The sequence below is a fragment of the Stegodyphus dumicola genome, chromosome 9 (assembly GCF_044657685.1).
Source record: "Stegodyphus dumicola isolate Sdum_Otavi_A_Nest chromosome 9, ASM4465768v1".
Taxonomy (NCBI): Eukaryota; Metazoa; Arthropoda; class Arachnida; order Araneae; family Eresidae; genus Stegodyphus; species Stegodyphus dumicola.
Genome location: NC_140776.1, coordinates 84,206,742 through 84,227,166, shown reverse-complemented (window position 1 = coordinate 84,227,166; position 20,425 = coordinate 84,206,742). Strand labels below are relative to the sequence as shown.

The 20,425-nt window shown below is 32.7% G+C and overlaps 1 protein-coding gene across 2 annotated transcripts in view; it reads right to left on the bottom strand.

The window, feature by feature from the left end:
• The window catches only part of LOC118179475 (ubiquitin-conjugating enzyme E2 Q1), a 92,969-nt gene that overhangs the window by 55,231 nt on the left and 17,313 nt on the right, over positions 1-20,425 (bottom strand). For both annotated transcript variants that reach the window (XM_085823704.1, XM_085823705.1), the window contains exons 2-6: positions 19,446-19,550; positions 13,234-13,335; positions 9,158-9,243; positions 8,690-8,865; positions 2,508-2,659 (exon numbers count right to left, since the gene is read on the bottom strand). In XM_085823704.1, the coding sequence (XP_085679830.1) occupies positions 2,508-2,659; positions 8,690-8,865; positions 9,158-9,243; positions 13,234-13,335; positions 19,446-19,550 (621 nt within the window). The remainder of the gene's footprint in view (positions 1-2,507; positions 2,660-8,689; positions 8,866-9,157; positions 9,244-13,233; positions 13,336-19,445; positions 19,551-20,425) is intronic.

Genomic DNA, 20,425 nt, shown 5'->3' with positions numbered 1-20,425 from the left:
AGGCACAGCCGAAATACCTAATTATTGGGAGAGATATTTTAAATGATCAGATGTTGGCTAATGGGGAAATAAGGGATACGTTTGACATGTGGTATGCTAATAAAATTCCATTCGCGCAATTGATAAACGAAATGGAGCATAAACACATTAAGTTATATTCTGAGAAACCAATAGAAATAAAAAACAACACGATAAACATTGTGCATTCTGTAACCCCAGATATAAATAATGGACTAATTTTATTTCAAAACAAACATGAAAGTCCAGATTCAGTAAATGGAAGTTACTGATGGTTGGGAAATATCCCGTTGCTGTGGTTTAATTCAAGAATATCATTTTGAGATAAAGCACAGGTCTGGAAAAAGACTGTCTCATGTTGATGCTTTGAGTAGAGGTCCTATATCAGAAGCTGATGACACGATAGGTGAAAATTTGGAAGTTTGCCAGTCCTTAACCGAAGAAGAGCAAATACAACATACAATACTAATGATACAACATGCTGACCAAGAACTGAAAAGAATTATCAACATTTTCAAGAAGAAACAAGAAAAACAAATAATTAGGAAGTACGTATTTAAAAAGAATAGGCTGTTTTGGAAAACCACAGTGGATGGAAAAGAGAGACTACTTTATGTGATTCCTAAAAGCGTGAGAAAGAGACGTCATACACCAATATTTGAAAAAGGAGAAATCATTGTAACGAGCTGTGTTCCTAAAGCTACAGGTCAACCTACCAAAACACAGCCAAAATAACGAAGAACATTTATGATAACAGAACTATTACCTAGTGATACCTACAGAATAACACAACTAGAAGTGAAGAATCGAGGTAGCTACTTCTCTACCACGGCTCTTGTGAGTCAACTGAAACTATGGAGGTGCGACCCCAGCTCTGACGACAATCAAGATACTGACCAGTTATCACGTTCAATTCCTCGACGGAACCCACGAAGATCTGTTCGGACTCTTCACTGCGATTAAGGCAAGATATTTCCCTTTTTTATGTTTATCTACACGTTTGCTAAAAGAGACTATGAACTTTTGAACGTTAGATTGAAAGACTTATTTTTGGATTTATCATTTTACGACTGATATAATACATGAGTTATTTCAGATTATGTTATAAATTTAGTAATGATTTATGGAAAGTTTTGATTATTATGCTAATGTATTAAAAATATGTGAATTTATATATGTGAAAATATGTGAGTAAGTTTATTATCATAGCAAATTTTAGTAGTATAATGCGTAGTCTTCTTAGTGTATCAGTAATTTGTATGTTAAATAATGTGTGTACGAGTCAAAGTAGAGAAAAAAATGTATTAATTAGAAAATTAATTTGTATTCACAACAATCGGGATGACTGTCAGGTCACTAAAACCAAATGTAAACAGCCCCGATAGAGAATGCACGATGGTAATCGAGAATCGGAGAGAGGAAAGAAGATGAGCATGGTTAAGAATATTCCTGAATTATATGTATATATGAATTATATATATGCATATATTTAGTATAGTAATTAAAGAATTTATGTAAGTGTAGTAATAACTTGTTAAGAGTTATGCTGCAGAATGAAAAAGTAATCGAAACTTACCACAAACCATCCTGACAAGATCTGATAACAATAGTAATATAAAATAACAAAACTGGCTTGTATTTCCGGAACAGAATGTATCAAAATCGAGCAGTACGCGGAGAAAAGTTTCCAACACACACATTCTTTTTAGAGATCCAATTTGCTGAATCACATTTTTAAAAATTTTCATCTTTTTCAGTGCAGGCAAGCTTGTGTTTAGGTGCTACAGCACTTTTAATTTGGATATCATACACAGCATATACTGTTTTTCAAAATGATAATTTTCACAAATTCTGTGATGATTTCGAAGTTAGGCACAAGTTGTTTACAAAGCATATTGAAAGTTATTTAATGCCTCTCTTTATAAACTTACAATAATAAATGGTACTGTTTCCTTCCAGGGTATAGTTTACCTACCTAATCTGTATGAAGTACATATTGCACAATCTTTAGAAATTCCTTACAGATCTAATAATATTTTATGCAATAATATTAAATGCAAAATAACAAAAAAAATTTATACAACAAAAATACATTTTGATGTTCCCGTGTTCATAAGCAATTTTTGGTTGTTGAGCTGATAAAGTACCTTAAACCTTTATTACAGGTTTCAAGAATAGCATAAATGTTACCTGGCAAAAGCGGGCACAAGCAACAATGCTATGTGATACAGACTATTTCATTTCAACATAAAAATAATCCATTCCCCTTTCCATTTTTTAAGTTATTAAGTCACATAAAGTGATACTAAAAATTTTATTAATTTGATATAAAATTAAAATTCAATTTCAATAACTTAAACAATTTTGAACATCAATGTAATTTATACATTTCGTAGAAGTAAATAGAAAACTCAAACAATTGTTTTTGTATGATTTGATTTGATTTTTTTAAGGAATAGTTAGATAAAAGAATAAAAAATTAAAAATACCTTGAACATAATATTTAATAAAATGCTATCTTTTCCCTCTTTATCTTTCAGAAGATTTAAATCATTGTGAAGTGGACTATCTGGGTCAACTTTCAATAATTTCACATTCCATTCATAGAGACTATCATTTACAAGCTCCACAGTGAATACTCCTAGAGAAACAATACATAAAAAATTATCCAAGGTAGAAACTTTTACACAGGATTAAATGATTCACAACACTTTTATATAAAGCTTCACTGTTATTGCAAAAGACCACTTGATTTCTCTCATAAAAGCTCATCAAGTATCTTTTTAAGTTGGAATAACATAACTCAGAGAGATTTCCGATTTACATGCTTTTCCAACATCTTGAACCCCTCCACAAATAAATAAATAAATAAATAAATAATAAAACATGTTCTATAGCAACATAAAGGAAATTTACATATACTCAGATTTGTTTTTTTACACACATGCACATAAAAAAACTAGCCGTCTTCAGTTTTTATTAAATGATATGCTTCAATTTACAGATGGCCTTTTTTGGTATTTGCAGTAACAATGACAACATCTTTCAATAAAACCAAGATACTGCTAATGCAGATGTTTAGATCTGGCTTGCTTCATTGCTGAAAAAAATCGCGAAAACATAAACATGTTATAAACGAAATGATGTACGAATTTTCATGCAAGATAAATATAGTACTGCATTGTAACATTCCCCTTCTCTGAACAACACTTGGTCACCCGCCCTAAAAGGGACAGACAACCCTCTTCTCGCCTCAGCCGGAAGAGGGGAGTAGATTTTCCCTCTGGTTGCAGGTGGGGGTAAAAAGAGATTGAGATGTAAAAGAGCGGACGCTGGTTTGCGCACTCTACTGTAATGAAAACGTATTTCAAAGTTTTTCTAAAATGTAATCCGTACACATAGTTGTATATACCATCAAAAGTCTTTAATCCGGACATTCAAAATCCGGAATGATCTATAATCCGGACCTCAAAGCTAAAAACTTTCTGCGCATGCGTAAACGCATAGTGCTAAAATTATCTAATTATCTATTTCAGTAAATGTTGCAAATTGTGTTGTTCCTTAATTTTCAAATTGGGTCCAGCTTATTATTTTTTGCAGACTGTTAGAGCAATTTTATAAAAGTAAGCTTGAACTTTCGATTATTTCAAAAAGAATTTCCGATTCTGGGGCTGCCAAAGGATCTACAAAACGAAAGCATGTTTTGATGTCCGTCAAAAAAAGTGGAACTGCTGCAAAAAATGGATAAAGGCATATCCTTTGGGGGGGGAGTCGCAGCACGCAATGAACTGGAAGTTGATCTGTTAGCACTATCCTTATCTTCAGGGCAGGTGTTTTTATTTTATTCGGCTTATAATTTCTTACTAAATGTAGTTTTTCATCTCGATGTACTTCGTCTTTGATATGATTTAAATCAAATTCCTCGTCATTATAAATATCATGAATACACATCAAATAGTTTTCTGGTTGCAATTTTCTAATTTCGACTATGCATAATGTATGCTTTACGCATGCGTTGAAAGAAATATTTAATAAAGTAAACAAATACATATTAAGCTTTTTTTTTAATTTTGGTACCCTTTAGATCATAATTGCTCTTTATTTCATAAATTACGATTACATATTTTTAATTTATAATTTCTGCATGCCATCTTGCCAGATTTAAATTGATGATCTATAATCCGGAAAAACCGAAGTCCTGACGAGTCCGGATTAAAGACTTTTGACTGTAGAAGTAAGTATTTAGCCTACAACAGGTCTTGTTTATTTGAAGGAAATACAACTATGGTACAACGGGTAGCAGCAGCAGTGGGATTTTAAAAAGGCCCGCTAGTCAAACGAAGAAGTGATGCTTGAATTCGACACAGTTGAGTAGAATCATCCTGATTCTATGAGGTTTGCAGTTTTGAATTAAACATCTTGATTCAGTGAAGTTTTGACAGCACCTTCATGATTCTGTGCTGTTTAGAAATCTGCTCAAGTTCGGATGTTGATCTACATAAGTCGACGGAACCAAAATCATCCTGATTTTTGTGTTCTTGTAATCATAAGAATTCCAGTTTTTTCGTTTGATCTAAGTGATATTTTAGAGAACCGCCACGGTTCTGCACAACAAGTTTTTTTCATCAAAAATCATCCTGATTTTTGTGTTGTAATCATACAAATTCCAGTTTCTTCATTTGATCTAAGCAATATTTTAGAGAACCACCACAGTTTTGCACAACAAGTTTTCTTCATAAAAAATCATCCTGATTTTTAAGTTATAACGTAAAAGTTCCATGTTGTGAAGGAAGTCAGTACGTTCTACAAAAGTTGATCACATTAATTCTGTGCTTGTGGGAATCTTGTGATTCCGAAGATCGTATAGAATAGATATAGTGTCAGTGAATCTTCATCTAACAAGTCATCAAACGGGGTAAGTATCTTGATTTTTACATTAAGGCAGTGACTTATCCTAAGTAGTTGATTTTGTTAAAAGTTGATACATTGTCTTCCTTGTCATGCATTTTAACTCATGTGTATGTTATGGTGTTAGTTCCTAATGATTACTCATAACAAATAGCATAATTGTTGAAATAAATGCAATAGCATAGAAAATACTGAAAATCTTTTTACTGTTATCCGTTGGTCATGTTTTAACATTTTTGAATGTAAAATCCAACAAAAATTAACTATGTTTGGAATTAATGTATATTAATTTTATTGTTATTTAACAGTATATGAATTATTGACAATTTTATATTGGTTTTTTTAATATATCAGAAAACACATCAGCACTACTGTAGTTGTGAAAACTGAGATTTGCTAAATTAAGTACAGTTGAAATTTATTTAATTGGATTGTTATTTTTGAAAAAATTCAGAATACAAAATTCCAGTCGAGAAATTACGGGCCGATTTAAAGCAGCGAGGAGACTCATCGACTTCACCGAAAATGAGAGTTAATCATGTGACAAACTATATAGCTTTTCCGAGAACTTCTATACGAGCGATCATAGCCCAGTGGTAAAGAGCGGAGCAAGTTTTCTCCGTAGATCGAGATTGTGGGTTCGATCCCCCAACTTAATTTTGGACTTTCTGCACCTGCAAGGACCTTTTTTTTTTCGTTTCTCCTAAATTTGAACTGCATGACTTAAAAGTCACTTTTTATTTTTTCGCCTATGGGTGTGATATTTGTTGAATTTTGTTGGAAAATATGACCTATCGTAACCCTTTTTCTGCATCCTCTCTCCTCCTTGAAATAATTCTAACTTTTACATAAGGTTTAGTTCTTATTTTAAAGAGATATAGCAATTACTTCTACTTCATTTTTTCACTGCCACTGTGTGTATTAAGAACATACTGTTACAGCCTAATTAAGATGCAAAAACAAAACTTGATGTTACGTCATCTGGAAAGCTGAGTCGTGTCCATAGCTGACTGGTTGCCGTGAGATGACGTCATGTCTACTTCAGGTATAAGTGTCTCGTGTCGCTCTGGCTTATTCCTTCTGGTTCCAGTTGCATTGCTCCTTGGTGTGCTGTTTCCAGCCCCTGTTGCAAGACAATATTGCGATGCATGCTATCCAGCGATAAGTGCAGTGGTTCTGGTCCAAAGATGACTTTTCCTGGATTCTGAAAAGCGGCTATGATGTGAGGGACTGCCGTGGATGGCATCCTGTTTCTACGGTTCGGCGGCAATAGATTCCAACCTGTGATTTCTGGTGAGCAACTGCCGTGGGCGGCATCTTTACTACAAGTGTTTCTCCAGGATTAGCGGCGATGTTTTTCCAAGCTGTGATCTCTCGTGTGTGACTACTGTGAGCGGCTTTTGCCAGTTTAACTGCACTCAAGGATTTAGTTTCATTTTTCAGGTGCCTTCCTGACCACAAAGCATGGACTTATTGATAGTGAATTTCATAATAACCGTGTAGTTTCTGTTCTGTGATATGTTTTTCGCATATTGAATGCCAGTATTTAAAGATCAGGTAAAATATTTACTGTATCATTAATAGTGTAATATTCTTTAAAGGAAAAAGGGTTTAAAGAATAGTCAACTAAGTGTAATCTGACAACGATAATGTTACACTCTTTAAGTTTCTGATATTGATCAAATTTATTTATTGTATTTTTATATATATTGTTAATAAATTGGTTAAGTTTAAAACTTTTGTCTTCAACGTCTGCACAGTATATAACCTTAGGGAGCTCTATTGCTACTTCTGCTAAATGTTTTTATAACTTTAAATTTTGCTTTTGCATCAAATTTTAACACCATTCTTTTTATTTTTCGAATGGTTGTTGGCACGTGTTTTAGATCTACTGGTGAAAACTTAAGTAGCGGCTTACCAGCTGAAAAGAAGTTACAAGTCACAAACTCAGTTTTGTGTTAATTGAGTTTTGCAAAAACAAATTACAGCCCAATTTTAATACAATATTGCTAAATTTTATTAGCTGATTAACTGATAGCGTCATATGATCATAGTTTTATGTTTATGTACTTTATGATAGTTTTACGGTATTAGTTATTTAATTATGCTGATATTAGTTTATTAATGTTCAATAAACATACTACTTAAGACCTTTGGGCTTTTATGATACAGTCAAAAGTCTAATCAGGACTTGTCGGGACTTCGGCGATTCCAGATTATCGATTTTTCCGGATTATAGATCATCAGTTTAAATCTGGTAAGATGGCATGCAGAAATTATAAAATTAAAAATATGAAACCGTAATTTATGAAATAAAGAACAATAATGTCGAAAGGAGTTTCCAATTCTGGAGCTGCCAAAGGATTTGCAAAGCGAAACCATGTTTCGATGTCTGTTAAACAAAAAGTGGAATTGCTGCAAAAAATGGATAAAGGCATATCCATCTCAAAATTATGCGAGGAGTATGGCATTGGAAAGTCAACTGTATATGACATTAGAAAAAAAAAAACTTTTTGAATTTTTTGTAGAAGCAACTTAAGTATTGTACTACTGTTTTTGGGTGGAAGCTTGGAGGTCCAGATATTAGATCATTCTGGATATTGGGCATCAAAATTTTGGACCTTGTAACTGTAATAATGAAAATGAAGAAGAGTATGCAAAACATTAAAAAAAAGGTACAATCATCTATCACCAAATTATATTTGTGATTTTTTACGAAATATTCTGCCTTTGCTTTTAACAGCAAACATTGATTTGCAACCTTATATACATAAAACAAGAAAAGAACTTTCTGAAATTTTAAGGGTAAGATTTGTAAAACCATCAGGAATTTCTCAAGATGCAGATGTCATTCTATATTTTCCATTTCAAAAGAGCAATAAACGAAAAGAAGATGAAAATTAAGTAATTGGTGCAAGAACAAGGTCATATTTTAAAAATCCCTAACTAAAATAAAATTACTTTAAAATTCAGTAGAAGAACCCCTTTTTTGTAACTACATGCTTATATATTATAGATATATCTCCTTTAAATGATAAATTTTTAAGACATTAACTTGGGCACTGGGCACAAAGCTCGGAGTGACCGCTTCGGTGGGCAACTAACAGCCGACTCAGAACTGGCACGGACTAAGGGAATCTGACTGTCTAATTAAAACATTAACTTGGGATTTACAGCTTCAATTTTTCGTCCATTCATTTCATGATACTTTTCCATCTGTTATTAATGAAAAACAGCTTGATCTTTTGGCATCTTGACTACTATTCGATCTATTAGTATCTTGAGTATTCTAAGTATCAAGAGGGTAATTTAAAAGAAGCTGAAGATTAGAATATTGACATAACATGGGCAGAAACTGCAAAATTAAAAAGAAAGGGGGAAAAGGTTTCTGAACATTTTCCAGAAAAACATCTTGAAAGTGAAAAATAAAATAGACTAAAATTTACAGAACACAACTAGAAATTAGTTGATTAAACGATAGTCAACCCCTCTTCAAAAAGTTGGACACAAACACATTTGATGACAATGACCCAAACCCATCAGTCATTTATTTGTTTCATTACTGAAAGCATGGCACACTTCTTACAAAAATTAAAAGAGGGGAGAAAGACATACAGAAACAACCAAGCCTTACGTAGGATTTCATTCCATATCCCAAAGTACAGAACAGCAATTAAGCTCTGCTAGCTACTGGCCACCCAGGACAACAAAGACATTAATATATAGACTAAAATAATTTATAAAATTTATGAAAAAGCAATACCTTTTTTAAAGCTTTCAGAACGATAAACTTCACGTAATTCTTTCATTAAACGATCAGTTGCTTGTACGGAACCTGAAACAGAGCCTCTTAGATAATCTTGACGCTGATTTTGGCGTAGCCTTTCAAGTGTGGCCGTGTGCTCACTGCTAATTCCCTCATCTTTGCTTTTTTCAGGACTGAAAAATAATTTGTGACTAAATGTTCACATATTAAACACTTGATATACATTTTATCTGGTACTCTTCTGTTATCGGGACTGGATTCAGAAATGAGTGTACATATGCATATAGTTATATACATATTCATTTATGTGTGTGTGTGCACATACATACATTTCTGAATCCGGTCCCAATAACAGAAGAAATATTAATAAATTTTCATCATTAAATCTATCAAAATAGTTGAAACTTCTGAACTCCTGGTTTTATATAACTGAAAAATATTACAGCCAAAACTGTGAATAGTTACCTAGTGTCTTCTTCCATCTCAATGTGAATATCATCTTCAGTCTCTTCATCGTCTTCTGAATTACTTTCTAATTCATCTTCAGATATCTACAGAGGAAATTAAGAAAGTATTTTGTATTTTTTTCTTATAGTTTCTAAAGCACAAATCCTGAAGCAGAAATTTTACTTTAAAATTAATATTTGAGATCTACTCATTTTTTAAACACTCAAGTATTAATAAAAATAAAATTTAGTAGATTCCTAGCACATAACCTAAAAGGTTAATGATATGCCAAATATATTACTAAATGACAGGATAAAATTCTAAAAACAACTAAAATAATAGACTTATGACATTTTATTATGTTATGAAAAAAAGAGGGGACAAAGGAACAAAGTTATACAATCAGCTAAAATCACAGACTAATCAGTACTGATTAATTGTAACAATAAAGAGATGCATTGAATTTCCAAAATCGGTTTAAATATAAAAATTAATAAAAATGAGCAGGGTGCTGTGCAAGCCACTTGCGTACTTCATGCAAAATGACATACCTCATGCTTTTGAATGTTAAAAAAGAGAAATGTTGGATAGTTTCTTTAGACAAATGCTTTGCAGATACCATTCTTATAAGGCTAATGTTATAGAATTGCTGCCACAATTCTTTTCCAAGTAACAGACTATGTAGCAGTTTACCATTTCTCCCCCCCCAAAAAAAACAGCTCACAAATGCAACTCATTTTTTATTCAAAGTGCAATAGGCCCACACAGGGATGTTTTGAGTATTTCTACAGGCTTAGCTATGGGAATGACAACAGCTTTCTTCCATGCACTGGAAATATGCTCCTTCCATACTTAATTATAAAAATCCAACATGGAAACAACATGACTTCATTATACAGCCTATTAAATTATGCACACTTTTTGTTACACTTCGAATAAACCTATTTCCTCAAATTATTTTAACTTTCTTAAGGCAAGTTTAAAATAAATGATAATCTGCAAATTTTGAAATTAGATATCCTGATCAATTTTTTTCGTATGAGAGTCAAATTTCTTCCAATTTTATTTTTACATAACTATTCTATTTATGAGATCACATTAAAACATAGATTTCATTATTTGTCATTTTTTTTATTTGGCATTGGCAAAGCATGAAAATTTCTGAAATTCTGCAATTTAAAACATTTCTGTAATTAGAAGTATACTACACTGAACAACTGCAAAAATAAATGCCAGGCAAGGACTTCCCAGGTAAGGGCTGGGGGTGGCTATACATTATATATACTATATATATATATATATATACATTTGGTACTACTGATTGCAATGGGAGATGCACCACTATCTAGATGTTACAGCAGTTCCATACACAAAATTTCAATGTTCTACAGAGAATTGTCTTTGTGTTGTGAGAGATACATGCATATGTATGCACAGACATCATCGCACTTCTGAATCCAATCCATTTTGAGAAAACAGAATCATTTATTCTGTTTGTATGTACAGAAGTCACACGCACACACACACACACACACACAAAAAAAAAAAAAAAAAAAAAAAAAAAACATTCAAATAGACTTGTAAATTGTCTAAATAGATATTTCCATTGAAATATGATACCCAAAATTTTAAGCTATTACAATACTTCCTTTTATCTCATACAAAGGGCCCACCAGCGGCGGAGCGGTAAAGTCTCTGAACACTGGTAGTTCGGTCCGAGGTTCGAATCCCGCAAACGGGCTGGCTGCATGGGTGTTTTCGTGGTTTTCCCCATATGTAACGTGTATACGAGCCAGTTTCCCTTAGAAAGTCCTCCACGAAGGCATCCCCTCCCTTAGGCAGATAGCCCTAGTGTGCTTTGCCATAATTAAATATACACATACATATCTCATACAAAGAAGTAAAATGCAAGAAGGGCAGCCACTGACCCACAGGAGAGATGCTTTACCATTTCATAACAGACACCATCTGAACCTGTGTTAGACCTACATGTCTGTAATAAAACTCTTCTTTAGTTAAAAAGTTCTAAAAATGCCATTACATAGCTCCAAGTTGGAAAGGTTCAAGGCCATTGGAATTTTTTTAGAGTATAACTTGGGGGGGGGGGTAAGTAGTACACAATGGGTAGTTTCCTGCCACTAGAAATTGCAGCAAATATCTCACAAACAGCATTTACTATTTCATCTATGGTGTTATTCATTCGTTCATCTCTTTACAGAAACAAAAGTGAGTGGTTATATATTCTGCACACACCCATACTCTCTTACTAATTGTAGAGGGTTTTATTGACGACACATAAGGATATCCCCAAATCCCTCTTGCTTTTCCGTTTTACTGCATTTGCTATGGCTTTTTCTCTACTGTTTCAATGATTCCTATAACTCATAATTCTACCATGATTTTTGAATGTTTTGAGAGCCTTGCTGATGTCAAATGTATAGAAAGTATAATTACCTAAAAAATTATACCTTCAAGGGCTTTTACTGCATCATTACTAGGCACATTGTTTACCATTTTTTTCTGTGAACTCTGCAAGGGTTAAGAAATCCCAGTCTGCCCTATCAAGTCTTAACATGGTATTCTATTCTTCTCTTGCAAGCAAAACAAAAACTGGAAAAGGGTTGCCACTGTAAAGAACATTTTCAATACTAAATGTACAAAAAGGCGAGAGAGATCATGAACATAATTCCCTGGAAAAAAAAGCCCATTAGATGAAAGCGTATATAACAGAGACCCACAAAAATAACCCCACTATGGTAACTGCTCATATGAAAATACCTGTATGGATGAAAGCACACAGAGATAAAAGCTCAAACAAATACAAGGACACGTGATTTCTATCAATATAAAATGTATTTATGATTTAATTGTAATGAAGTATCTGAGTGAATTTTTATTAAGTTAGAAACTTATTAGCTTTTCTACTCTCTGGTTAAGCAGTTAGCTATTATGTTTTGATGATAAATCTGAAACTTTTACTTATTTATTTATTACTTTCTATTTTCATTTACTTATTTTGCATGTGTATGAAATCAAAAAATATCTCTGTGAAGTTCATGAAAAGTTATTTTTAACGTTATATAGTTTAGAATAATTAATTATACCTATGTTTCAATAATAAAAAATGGAGATGTTATGCCTATATCAAAAAAGAAATCATTTATTTTCTTTTGCAAAAATTCCTTTCATTTTAAAGAGAAATTGTCATTTTATCTCTCATTTTATTTCATTTCTCAATGTAACATTGCAGAGACAGACTATATATAAGCTTGTATGAAGTGTAAATTTGCTGTCAAACATCCAGCACGAGGGGCTTGGACTTTATCTTTGAATTACTGTGCCGAAAGTGATAATTTCCAAGAAACTAAGGTGCGCAAAATGACTTTCTGTTTCCTCGGGCTAAATCTGTCTATAGTACAATTTTTTCTAGCTTGCACTTCAATGATAATGACCATTCCAAGAGATCGTTTTTATTGGAAACACACAACTACTGTTTTCTACCTTTAACCTGCATCTCAAAAGTGACTCTGTTACGAAATTAGTTGAGAATTTCAGCTCTTGTAGACAGAACTGGATTTCATCTTTCTATCTATATTTCTAGCTTATTTCATCTTTCCCTTTCAATATAATTTGAAGTAAGTGATTATGCATTATGTCAAAGAAATTTATATAATAAGAATGTACTTTACTTATTTAGTAAGTACCAGAAAAAAGACCTTTTACAAGAAAAGTGCACATTTTAAAATCAAATTTAAGACAAAAAATCTAAAAAATTTATTAGTTCTTTAAACATGCTTCATATATTTAAGAATTTACAAATATTTCTTTAATCCTATTCCACTACATTTTTTGCTAAATCTGTGTGAACTATATATATGAGTAAGACTGGTAGTTTAAATGACACTGAATTGCACATTTGTATATTCCGAGTACAAACTCCCATATCTGACTCATAAAAAATATTGGGAGGGAAGTGGAGGTTAGACATGAAAAATAAAATTAATAAAGTTCTTAATTACATAATAGCAGATGATTTTAAAAATGCAAACAATAGTTCTAAGCATATTTATTGTAAGGAAAGTTAAACTGCATACCTGTGCAACTACAGTGGGCTGTAGATTATTTAACTCTATAGGTTCTTGTATGTTATGTAGCCTGCAAAGTTCACTGACCAGTAGTTTCACTTGCTGAAGAACCTACAAATGAGCAAAAAATTTTAGCAATCACATGCAATAATAAAAATCATTAAATTTTATCCATCCCAATTATTAGCCAAATTTAGTACTAAGCAAACTGATATTTAAAGTAATGTATACAGCCAGATTTCAATAAAGTGGAACCGAAGGGAGCAATTAAAAGATTTAGTCAAGAAAACTTCAGGAAAATTGTGCTTTAAAAAATACCTATGATTCCATGCAAATATTCATATACAGTGACACCTCAAGTACATATCATTAATCTGTTCTAGATCCTCGATTATATACCAAGCAAACTTTAACAGTAAGAAATAAATGGAAAGCAAGTAATCCATTCTTATAAAAAATCCTATTATTATTATAACATTTTTTAATACCAAATGCAGCGAATGAAAATATACCATAAATAAACATTATCCTGTCATCCAGATCAAAAGGAATTTTTCAACATGCCCTAACATCTCTAATCTCTTTGTTTGGCAATCGATTTCAACCCCTTCACAACATTAGCCAATATAATAGCGTCTCTGGTTATTATATTGTATACATTCATAGAGACCAATGTACTCAACATATGGTACGCAATAGCGAAGTCCAAGCTATGTATGCCTTCTTCAAACTTTTTAGCAATCTCTTTTTTTCACCACCATAGTGATGCTAACAATTTTTTTTCACTGCTTGTCTTTTCTTGTTAGCTTTTTTTTTCCATCGTTTATTAATTTCCAAAAAATTAAAAAGGGATGAGGATAACAAATCAAATGAAAATTCAGAGTTTAACAGTAGGTTTTTTTACTTAATATTAGAAACATGTGTACAGATGCTCATGGGGGAGTCATAGCATTGTCTCAAAAGAAGCAAACAGTTGTATACCGATGAGTCATCAAACTTGAGTCTTATTCCAAACAAATGTCATAATCAAAAAAAAATTTTTTGTGCACAAGCAGGAAAAATTCCAAGACGGACATATGTCAAAGTGGATGTATATTACGGTTCCATGTATATTTAATAAAGCAATAACTGCATATAATAATGATATTTTATATATATAAAAATGATGAAAGTAATTAAAACCAAGAATTCTTTTATATTTAGTCCAAAAAATTTTCTACACAACAGAATGAAATCACATGGTTCTGAACAAGAATTAGATAGCCCTATTCAATTAAAATAAATATAGTTAATGAAATATTTCTTTTCATCTGCTAACATTACTTTATCTTTTAACCTTTTAACTGTCAAGTTGTTTTGATGATTTGGGTGCATAAATTGTCAATTTTTTTTAATTCCAAAAATGAAAGTTTGCCTCGCAATCAAAAAAAAAAAAAAAAAAAAAAAAAAACTGTGCACTTTGAACTTTAACATCTATTCTTTGAAACCTTCACTAAAGTCCTGCCATCTGTTGAATTGAAGCCGAAATAAACTTCTCATGATATATATTCAAGTATAATAATATGATGCACTCAAAAAAAATTAGCCCAAGTAATGTTCGGGCTTGACATTTTGGAATACCAGTGCTGTGCCCGAGGTTATTTCGGGCGTGACGGTTAAAAGGTTAACAAGAATACTACAAGAGAACACTTGTAATTCAATTGCCCTCTGAAAAACGTTTAGCATTGATAATATTTCAGTTAAATTAAATAAAAGAAAAGAAATTCAAGCATGTCAAGTAAAAGTAACATTTATTTTCAGTAAATTTCACTGAAGACAGTTTTCAAAGAAATTTCAAATTACTGAAATTAATTTTGGTTCTAACATATGCAGTAACTACAAATTAATCCATCCCAATTTTATGCATGCCTTTCCTCGCAGTTCTTAAAAACTTTAAGGATTGGGCATTTTACACTGTATTTCTTCCATGAGAGAGAGAGAGATTTTTTACTTCTGCATACTTTTTTAACCTATTTATAAATTATCAATCCAAAGCAAAATTTAAACTTTAGTTTGCAACACGCACATTTTATTTGGTTATTTCCCCTTTCTGTCCTAAAAATAGTAATTACTTATAATAAATCTCTCTAAAGTGCATCATTTCAAAATTAATCTATGTTTTATGATTCTTGCATAACATTAGATATGCAGACCTTTACATAAATGCTTCAGTAAATAACTTTCTTACATACAGGCAATGTCAATGAGAAAGTTCGGCACTGAAACTACCTTAAGCTTTCATCTTGAACACACTGTGTTCCTGCTCTTGCTTGCTGCCCTGTTACCTCTCTATCATCAACAGTATTCTCATAAGATGCTGAAGAGATACAGATATGATCAAGAACAAATGGGCAGACTGATAAGCCCATTTATGATGTATAATTTATACTAAATATGTACAGCTCAAGAACAATATAAAACCACAACTGCTAACATCTTTTCAGTACCAAGTTTCACCTCTTCGTAAGTCAAATTCTCCACTCCATTCTGACATCAACTTCTACATCATTATATACATACGGGAACATTTTATGCAAATTATTTAGAAGAACATGCATTAGTAAGAAAGAATATCAAAAAGCTTTCTCTTATGGCACTACACTATTCATAGTAAGCAAAAGCCTGGCTACTGATTTTATTATTCTATTTCAACTTCTTGTAACAAAATTTACAATGTAACGTGACTCTGTTTATGTGAATAAAACGTAAATTTAGTAAAGTATCTGATAAACAGTTCACATACTCATGATAAAAGCTGAGAGCAGTTCCCTTTAATATCCTTTCTCAGCCCCCTCTTATGATCAAAATATAAATATTCACTCACTGAAATTCCAACTAAAATATCCATCACTTCCACTATATTAGTTTCAAATTTTATACCTAAATGACAAATACGTCAAGAAATTTTGGAAAGATGTAAAAATAAATGTGTAATACAAAAAATGACGATGCTATGCTTCACTGGTTTCCTAAGCCCGAAAACTAAAGGAAAAAAGTTGTGCCATCTGCATTTTGTTCTTGAATATTAAATGCATAAAGATTATTATTGCAGTGACTCAACACTTTTATTATTCATGGAAATTAAACTTGAAGGCATTAAAAATTTGGCTCAAGTTAAAACTCAACTATCAACAGAGTAGAATAATATGCAGAGCTCAAAGGTCAGTTAAAGCAAGGGTTAGTATCTACATTTTCATTGTATGCCCATGAAGATAAAAGTCCATTATTAATGTTAAAATAACTGGAACTCATGATCTGTCTTTTAAATTTCAAGAATGCTCAAGACCAAACATCAAGACAGCAGACACTCCAGGAATATGATTTCTCTATCAGTCCTTGGAAGGGAATATTACATGGAAACACTGATGCCCTGTCTAGAAGACTGTGCCCATAAAGTTGCCAATATTGTTCCAGAGTCAAATGGAAACATGAGCTGCTTAATCAGGTCGTACATCGAGTTATGAATTCAACATCGTCTGACACAGACCCATGGAGTGATGAAGAAATTAGGAGAGACCAGCTGGAAGATGGTGACATTAAACCCATAATTAAAATAATGGAATCTTTAAACAGAAAACCTACCAGGCAGGATGTTTCAATCTGTAGTCCTACAACAAAACCACACTGGGTTCTGGGGGACACAATCCATATTAGAAATGGCATCTTGTACCGGAAGTTCGAATAAAATGATGGAAATGTATTTCGATGTCAGCTGGTACTTCCAAGATCCCAGACGTCCTTAAAGAATTATACTGCAGTCCAAAAGGAAGCTACTTCAGAATAATAAAGACTTTGCACAGAGTTCAAGAGTGCTTCTACTGGAGCAATGCACAGGCTAACATGCAAAAGTGGTGCCAATCGTATATCTGTGCGGGTCGGCTTTCTGTAAATGTGGCTTCTTGTGCGAGAACTGTACTGCCCAGGAAGTGGAGTTGGGAAGGGGGCAATGTTACAAATTTTGTATTTAAGTAAATAATTTTATGTGAAATTGTAGGTTCCCCCCTTTTGTGTAACATGACATGAAAATCTAAAGTGGCAGTGCTTTCATGGAAATGTAAGAATATAGGAGGAAGTCTATTTAACACTAAGAAAATTGTCATCTCTTTAGTTTTGCTAGATATTGCCAAGTTGGCATTGGTTTTGTCGATTAATTTTTGTCACCAAATTTGGTGAGAAATTGTCAAATGTTGCCAAACTCGATGATGTTTTGGTTCTCTCTCTGTATTGCTGTAATGTGTGTTGTAACTCCTATTAATTTCATAAGTAGCTGTAACTGTATCCAGCCCTCACAGACCTTACAGTAATTACGGAAAGTACTAAAGATTTTTCTTTGGCCTGGTGAAAACTATATATGAGGGTAAGTTGAAAAATAAGTTTTCTCTGTCGACTGTGGTCAGAGTTGTGTATGAAAGTCAAAAAATAGAATGAGACATTAAAGATATGACATACCTTTATTTTATTATTCTCGTACGAGTACGTTGAGACATTTGTTATATCGCTTGATAAGCTTCAAAAAGTCCTCCAAGAAAAATTCACGCTTTGCATATTGAATAAGCGTTGAACGGCTATGGGCGAATAGCGACACAGCAGGAATTTCACGCCAGAATCGAAGGTCGCATCTATGAAGTGGAAACATCTGTCATCACCTGTCCGAAAGAAGTTCAAAACAACTCCCTCTGCAGGTAAAGTGCTCCTCACAGTTTTCTGGGACGCCCAAGGAGTTTTGTTGCTGGACTTTTTGGAAGTTGGAACCATCAATGCTACGTGCTACTGTGACACCCTGTCGAAATTGAAAGAGGCGATTCGGAAAAAGCGGCCTGGCCTTCTCACATCTGGCGTTCTGCTGTTGGATGACAATGCCAGACCACATTCGGCGACGGCAACGCAAAACCATATTCCATATTGCAACTCTTGGTTGGGAGCGCCTACACCATCCGCCATACAGTCCTGATCTCGCACCAAGCGACTTCCATCTGTTTCCGGCTTTGAAGAAAAATCTCGGGGGAAGGCACTTTGGAAGCAATACTGAAGTGAAACAAGATGTTCAACGCTTCTTCCACATGCAAAGCCCCGATTTTTTCCTGGAGGGCTTTTTGAAGCTTATCAAGCGATATGACAAATGTCTCAATGTACTTGGTACCTATGTGGAAAAATAAAGGTATGTCATATCTTTAATGTCTCATTCTATTTTTTGACTTTCATACACAACTCTGACCACAGTCGACAGGGGAAACTTATTTTTCAACTTACCCTCGTAAGAACTGGAAAGAGCACCTTCTCTCAGCTGCTAATTCAAAGTATCCAAGAGAGCTTCAACTTTTAGATGCGCTTTGCATTGCGGTGTGTTTAACATTTTTAGTAGTTTGAAGAGTAACTACTGATCTGTGACATTATGAAGAGCTGTATGGCTATTTTTGTTGAAAGTTCGAGAGCTGTGAAGTGCTTCTTTTGGCAAAATAAATTTTATCAAGCTTTTATTAATTCTGTGCACATTAATCTATTATAAATGGGTATACATACAATATATTTAGTCCAATTCCTTAAAGAACTAAGAGTTCACTGAGTGAAAGGATGTAACACTCCCAGGTGGCTGGCCACGACAGGGTGCAGCTTTCTGATTTAGTTTCCCACTTATTCTTTTTTCTTTCTGGTTAACAGATTTTGATAAAGACTGACAAAAGATGATATATTCTGGTATAAGAAAATGTATCGTGAATATACTCTGTGTGATAAATAAATGAACTAATTGACAAAAGAAGTTCAGAGAAAAAGTCTGGGTAAAATGAAGTAAGCAAAGTTTCTTACTAAATAAAATACAAAGAACATTATGAATTTAAAGCTATTGTTAGATGTTGAAGGTATAACTAAGTATATAGAACAAATAAAAGTTTACAAAAATTTACACACACACACACACACACACATATAAAACAAAATCTCTGATATAATATATATAAAACAAAATCTCTGATATAATATATATAAAACATACCGTATCCACAGAAATAAAAGCCATTTAACACAGATTAGCAATTTAATACCGTATCTAATAATTAAGAAAACAGTGTAAAATATGCAATAATATAAAACTCCACTGAGAACAATTTTTTTTTTTTTTTTTAACGAGAATTTACCAATTATATTCAATAAGTCTGCTCAATATCCAGAAGCTAAAATCTTACCAAATTATCTCGCCCAGATGTGTTGGTTAATATTTGAACAGCACTTGTAATACAGGGATCTTCTGTTTCAGCAAACCACACTGGAGGAGTTGAAGGGTATGTTTCCTTTAAAATTTACAAAAACTAAAATTAAAACTGTGCCAAGAGAAAAATAACATTATGATCTAACAGCACTATGTAACTATATGATATACCGTACAATTTCGATAATCCACACACCTTAGGTCCACGTACTGATTAAATTAACGAATTTTGTGGAGTCTCGTGTGCAAGTTTAATTTACATTTCTTCCTTTCTACCACTGTGGATTGCTTGTGCCAAAATAACTAATTAGAATTCACCTTTATCTCTAGAATTATTAATTCAGATTTACTAAAAATAAAACGGTTGATCTTTGAATTATGGTAACTTGGCGATTTTTTGGCGAAAATTTGGCGACCAACTCTGCTACAGCAACCTTCTATTTTTTTTTCGTCACCATTTTGTCTTCACGAAGTAAAGACATGTTTCTTTTCTTTTTATTTACTGAACACTTTTTCCAACAATCTACTAGCCGAATTACACTTATGCTAGAAATTTTATCTAACAAAACTGCTTAATCATGACAAATATTAACTGCAAAATTGGGAAAAAGTGCACAATCACAAACTCCTTGCGCATTTTTCAGAATAGCACATACACATAAATCATTTACATGTGACTTATTTTTACTTAAAAAAACATCCCAGAATTGCACAAAAATGGCATTGCACACACTCTTAACTTTATCCATCTGCACTGCTATTTTCTTATAAATTACAAAAATTTGCACGAAAATGCAAAAAAAATTCTGTGAATCTTTAAACTCAGTAAAAAGCACATATATGAAATTACCTGAACGCGAAAAAATATATACCCTTTCCAAGAATAAACATTTCCACATATAAAATAAATAAAATATCCAAAAACTTTTACCTCTAAATTATCTATTATATTATACA